This window comes from Oryzias latipes (genome assembly GCF_053564925.1).
Source record: "Oryzias latipes strain Hd-rR chromosome 1 unlocalized genomic scaffold, Olatipes_Hd-rR_3.1 chr1_Y".
In the NCBI taxonomy this organism is placed as follows: domain Eukaryota; kingdom Metazoa; phylum Chordata; class Actinopteri; order Beloniformes; family Adrianichthyidae; genus Oryzias; species Oryzias latipes.
The window spans coordinates 2,709,855-2,716,267 of NW_027616335.1; the positions used below are offsets into that span (position 1 = coordinate 2,709,855).

Here is a 6,413-nt window from a genome sequence, read left to right on the forward strand (position 1 = left end):
CCGGTGTGAACGTAGCTTCAGGGATTTACAGAGAACTTTTTTTAAATATATGAAGCTGGAGCTGAATCTCTTTAGGCAGCACCTTTTAGAAACATTTTTTTGTGATAATCCTTCTTATCTAAAAAGTACCCAAAACATCTTTTTTTTTCCCCTTCAAATTTTTTTTTTTTTTTTTTTACAGAAAATATTTAAAATGTACTTATTCAGTGTAGATAACAGCAGAAAAATCCAAGTTTTTTAAATATTTTCTATTGGGTGTCCACCTTTAATTTGCAGTGTAGTTTTTAGAAAGGCATAGGAGCAGACAGAGGCAGAGGAGCAGGTGTAGGGTGGTGCGAGCACCACAGGCAGTGATGAGAGAGAGGGCCTTGACCATTTTGAGGTTTTTCTGAGGTGATTCTGTTCTGCAGGGTTTGTGAAGCGCTTTGGGCCCCAGAGCAGATGAAAGGTGCTATTTAAATGTAAGTGCCACTCATTCCTTCATTTCCCCTCATGTCCTGTTGCTCCAACCTTTTTTCCTCCAGCCTGTCACCCATCCTTCCTCCGCCCCCCCGAACCCCTAACACACGCATCCCTGACCCATACCAGCTCTTTCACCATTACCACATACTTTTTTTTTGCAAAGCCTGTAGAACTGTTGGTCATAGAATGTTTTCCTTTATCTGTCCTCCTTCCTTTGTCATTTTGTGTCCAATGAATGTCAAGGTGTGTTACATGGTTGTGAGCGTACACTTTCCTTTCAACTGTCCTCTGCTTTTTGTGTGTTGTGTCCTCCCTCCTTCCCTTGTGTCGCATTAACCAGGTGCCCTTTTTGCATCTACTCCACCAATCGTCCAGCGGCCATGGAGTGCCACCTGAAGACGCACTGTAAGATGGAGTACCGCTGCCGCATCTGCCAGGGACTGTGGCCCGACCAGGCCTCCCTGGAGGCCCACATGCGGGGGCATCGCCTGGGAAACCACTACAAGTGTGAGCAGTGTGGCTACCTGTCTAAAACGGCCAACAAGCTGATCGAGCACGTGCGAGTGCACACGGGCGAGCGGCCCTTCCACTGCGACCGCTGCTCCTATAGCTGCAAGCGCAAGGACAACCTGAACCTGCACAAGAAGCTGAAGCACGCGCCGCGCCAGGTTTTCGGCTGCCAAGAGTGCCCTTTCACCACCACACACCCCTTCGTCTTCAGCCGCCACCTCAAGAAACACCAGGGTGGAGCGTCGGAGGGGCTGGACGGCAGCTTAGTAGGAGGAGAGGAAGAGGGGGAAGAGGAAGGGGCGGGGAGGGAGGAGCAGCCCGAAGAGGGAACATCACCCGGGCGCTCCTCCCTGCAGAGGAGCCGGGAGAGCATCTTGTTCGGCGGGGGAGGAAGCAGTGGAGGAAGTGGGAGCAACAGCCCTCTCATGGGTCTGACGGCGTCTCAGGCACTCCAGTCCGTCGCTCTGTCGCTCACGCTGGGCAAGTCCCGCCAGCTGGACCCCGCCGGCCATCTGCACCGCAACGGCAGCGGCGCCACCAGGAACCACGGGGGCGTCGGCAGGAGCGGCCCCTCCCTCTTCCCCCCCTCCTCCCGCCACACGCTGGAGCAGTACAGGAACTGCAACCCGGCCCATCTGATCCCCCTCACCACCCTGTTCACCCACAACCGCCGCTTCACATTCCACCCACTGCTCAACTCCAAGTGTCGACCTCTCCTCTCCCCTCCTGACTCAGCACCCCCTTCCTTCTCCTCCCCCTCACCGTCCTCCTCCCACAAGCACTCCTTTCTTGCCTACCTGGGACTGATGGAGAGGGCCAAAACTGTCTGACACCCCACCCCCCATTTCCCTCACCCTTTGGACTGTGACCACTGCAGTGGGAGCAAAGTTTTTTCCTTGTTTGTTCCAATCAGACCAGCAGAATAAGCTGGACCAGACAAGCATATATATTAAAGAACAGAAGAAAAACAAACATTTATATGAGAAAAACGCTGTACATGCTAAAAAAAAATGCATTTATATCAAAAAGCTGCTTTTCTTATCAGTTCTATCAATTGAATTATTACTACTTCAGATACTCTTTTTCTGTTTTTGTTTCTGTTTTTAAGCATCGGAACGACCTGGACCCAGTGGCTTTATCTGCTGAAACGAACGTATCCGTTATTTTTTAGTTGTTTTTTTTTAAAGATATCTTCTGTAGTCGTTTGACTAGATAAAAAAAGGTTAAAAAGACAAAACAAACTTTGCAAGTGCTATCTTTTAGTGCATTTTTGTCCAGTGCTATTATGCATTGAAAGAGCATGCCTGTCTCTGTGTCTCAGCTAGCTTTGACGTCATTAGGAAGCCGAAATTCGAGATATCCGAAAGTGTTAGCGGTGGGCGGAATCAAAGGAATTCTTTTCATTGAAAAGGTAACGTTTCCCCAAACAAAGCCTCAGACCACGCACTTAACTATTTATCAACTTTGTACAGTTTTGTAGCCCTACCCCCTACTCCTTTCTCTCCTTTCCCATCTTTTTTCAGTTTTGTTGTATTTTTGTACGATGGTGAAACTGTGTTGTGTGCTGCTGCTGATTTCGCTTGCGTCTCAGAAGGAACGTCGTTTTATCCGACTCCGAATCAGTACTTGTTGATAATCTTTGAAGTGTAAGCGGATAAAGTGTAAATATGGAAAACGTTCCCATTGATCTATGGTGAGGAAGCAAACAGAAGAAAATTTCCAAGATAAATACAAACTGTTGAATCTGCACTCGCAGGTGAGGAATGTTGTAGATAGAGGGGTCCCCAACTCTTTTTCCCACAGTTCAGCAGCCATAGTTAGATCATTAGCAGCATTAGCATAATCCAAAACCACAGTTTTTGAATGAAATGTCAGATGTTGATGAGATCAACTGAAAAACTCAGATAGAAGTTTATGCTTTAGTACCCTTCTTCTATTAAAACCTTCTGCACCTCTTCTGAACTTCTGAATCAACTGTAAAAACGAGCCCCAAGAAATGAGTCAAAAATTCCTCAAATATGAAAAACTATTTAAATTAAAAAAAAATTTAAAAAAATCCGCCAATAGGGTAAGAATAATACTCTTTCCAAGAATTCTTATTTTAAGAAAAAATGTGAATGACTGATGCTACGTACACGCACGGCGGGTTCCTGAACGCACTTTTAGCATGTGGTGGTCACGCCGGACTGTCGCTATCTGATACTAGCACACAGTTGGAAGAGGCTTGCTGTGAAATGTCCAAGTGCTGCAAATCTTGCTAATCTTTCTCCAGGCTTTTTCTATTCATTTCCCTTTGTTCCAACATATGAGTGACTTGGTGCTATATAAATACGGCCGGGCACAAATCGCTATTAGTATTTTGTCCGTTATGATCAATTTTCAAACGATTGGCACTTCTATGATTGTCACTACTAAATCCAAGTCCCCGATTGGTCAAAGTTCAACTGGTTTAACTTTTAACGTGCGTTCGTTCGGTGGCTGTGAGCGCCCATAAAACGTCAGCGTGCGTTGCCGTGGGCGATGTGTACGTAGCATAAGGCACATTTTTTCCAAACTATTTTCTGCTTTTGAAATGGAAAATAGGTCACATTTTCTTGAAATGAGGATCTTTTTACTTTCTTAAAATTCCGTTTTTGCGGTGAAAACCACCACTGCAGCTTCCTTCTGAGACCAGGCTGATGTCAGCACGGCTCTGTCACAGCGTCACGCCGACCATATTTAGGAAAGATATATGAGAAACCTGTTTTGTGGAGGTGACCCGCTCTGGGTCAGGAAGCTGCCCACAGCCCAGGTCACCTACAGGCCGATTCAATGGTGCTTTTTGGAGCTTTTTTGTAATTTTTTTGTGTACAAAAAAAAAGAGAAGAAAAAAAAACTTGTTCCCAAATGACTTGAATGAATGTATTTTTTTTGTTGATGTACATGGAAAAAAAAAAAGATGCGATACAGAAATCTGAACAGGGATGTCTTATGTGCTGGTATAGAGAGGAAAAGTTTGTGTTTGGTGGCCTTTCTGTGTCTGTTTCTTCAGTTTTTTTTTTTATTATTATTATTCTTATTTTCACTTTTTTACTGAGCCTTTTACATCATACTAAACATTTTCTACTAACATATAAAAGAACCCATGGCGAGGAGAAGCTCCTGCCGGTGCAATGATGAAGCAAAGCCATGCGTTTGTACAGCGTTGAGTGAAACGGCACGGCTTCTGTCAGGCCGGCAGACGTGGTACTGCTTTTTTTTGGTTCCCTCTCCACCACCACCCCAACCCCCCACTTATGTCATCCTCTTTGAGTTTTAATTGCACTTAACGTGGTTACTCGTCAAGCCAAAAGCACTTAAACCTTTTTTTTTTTTCCCAAAGCGAAAAAGATGGAGCAAGTTGCAGAACTGTGAAGCAGATTTTTGCAGCTTGTAAATGAGTCGTTGGGAATGTCTGCTGGTGCAAAAAAAATAAAAAAAAGGGTCTGTCTCTGTGAAATTAGAGAAAGTCAGTGAACACAAAATGCATGAAATGGACAGTTGAGGTTAAACACCCCCCCCCCCCCCCCCCTCCTGGGACCTAAAGGTCCCAGGCTAAATTCATTTTTGCACAGTGCTGCACTTTTTTTGATCCTAAGAATATTTATCCATGTGAAAAAAAAGTCATTTGTTTTTAATTAGGCAGCATAGTACGAGTATTTTGTTTTCTAAAAGCTTTACCTGTTCTTGTGCTCAAGCTCCTAAGTGGTCTTCAAGCCAAAACCCCTTATTTTTACCTTTTCCTCGTTTTGTATCTGCTGTTGCGTTTTCTGTAATGAACAACCCTTTTTGCTGTTTAAACCGTGCCAGAAAGGAAAAAAATTAATAAAAGAAAACTTGAGTATTATCAAGACCAAAATTGCGACTCACAGCGCGATGTGATGTTAGGATTCAATCCGTCACGTCCCGCCCCGCCCTGAAGCGTCCCAACACGACTGTCCAACCTCTAGCTTCCCCTGACAGCCTCTCTCCGTACTGTTTACTGTATCTTTTATACTCTAGTGCCACTTGGTGGAAGTAAACCACCTGAGACTTCTGAGAATCAGTCAAACTAATGATCAGAGTCCAAGGGGAAGGAATATAAAAACAAAAAAGGAAAAGATGTCCTTAAAAAGAATGTCTGATCTCAAACGTCTGCCTTTGACCTCAGCACGATTATGAATGGCTGCACTTCTTTTAGTTTGCAGATGAAACAGGTGACAGGGCCCCCTTTCTCTTTTTTTTTTGGTTTAAAAAACGAAAAACTTGTATTTTGAGCACTTATTCTGTTGCAGCACGGTGACCTTCCCGAAAACTCAACTACCTTTTTTTGGGTGTGTTTTTTTTTTTTTTTTTTTGCATGTCCTCCCTCTGGTCCTTTAGCGCTTCAGTTTTTTTTCATTTTTTTTTTTTCAAACTAACCCTCTCCCTTCCTTCGGTTGCATTGAATTAGCGTCATACTGAAACGTCTACAATCATTTAGCTTTAAAAAGCTGTATTTTATGGTTAGGAAAAGGCTCAGCTATGTAACTTTTGGCACTCGGTCAGGATTGCAATGTGCTGTACAAAGCTTTTTTTTATTACTCCATTGTTAAGGCTGTACAGGGTTGTGACAATAACTGGTAAATGGATCATTTGTACTTTGTTTTTTTGGTTTTGTTTTGTATTTGTTTTCTTCGTTTGGCATTATGTTAAGTTTAACTTGCCAGATATAAATGTAACAGGATTTGAAAGTAAAGCTTACATCAGATATTATTCTGGTTGTGTGTCTTTTTGCTCCAAAAAGGTCTTTTTATATTCATTTATTTATCAAACCAACATTTTGCAATCACAGGTTCCGGTTCAAAATCTTAAAACCTTAAAACATACAGTTAAGATGAATATTTTATTGTCATTGAATTACTTTTAAACAAGCAGTTGGAGTTTGTGCATTTCCGACTGCAAACGTTTTGTATTTTTAGAGCCGACAGCCATGTGGGAATAAAGAACTAAAAAATAAATGACTAAACATTGCTGACAAGTCCCTAAATCTCTGCATTTATGACCAGTTTTTTTTCATTTTTGTGATTTTTATAAAGCAAGAATGAGCTAACTAACTCTCCACACACTGCTGTCCACTCCCAATAATCAAAATTGATCAAAACAAAAATAACTCTTAACTCTAGCCTAGTTTTTGCTAATGATGATGACAACAATCTGATAAATGTAAATGTACCACACTGACATGCATAGTAGTGGATTGTTGGAGGAAACCTCAGAAACCTACACATGGCGTGGAGAAGACATCCGTCTGTTATCTACACCCACTTTATCCTGATTAGGCTCACGAGGCTCGCTGGATCGTAAAGGTAAGGCACACCCTGGACAGCGGTACATCACATACAGAGACATCTGAGGAAACAATCATTTTGTTTTTGGCTGTAGGGGGAAATGCCTGAAGAAAA

General features: G+C 42.9%; 1 protein-coding gene across 1 annotated transcript in view; it reads left to right on the plus strand.

Annotated features, from left to right (window-relative positions):
* The window catches only part of LOC101173608 (zinc finger protein 827), a 70,533-nt gene extending 64,809 nt beyond the window's left edge, over positions 1 to 5,724 (plus strand). Inside the window, exon 14 of the mRNA XM_023957617.2 lies at positions 803 to 5,724. Within this exon, the coding sequence (XP_023813385.2) occupies positions 803 to 1,802 (1,000 nt within the window). The 3' untranslated portion in view covers positions 1,803 to 5,724. The remainder of the gene's footprint in view (positions 1 to 802) is intronic.
* Positions 5,725 to 6,413: the final 689 nt, after the last annotated feature.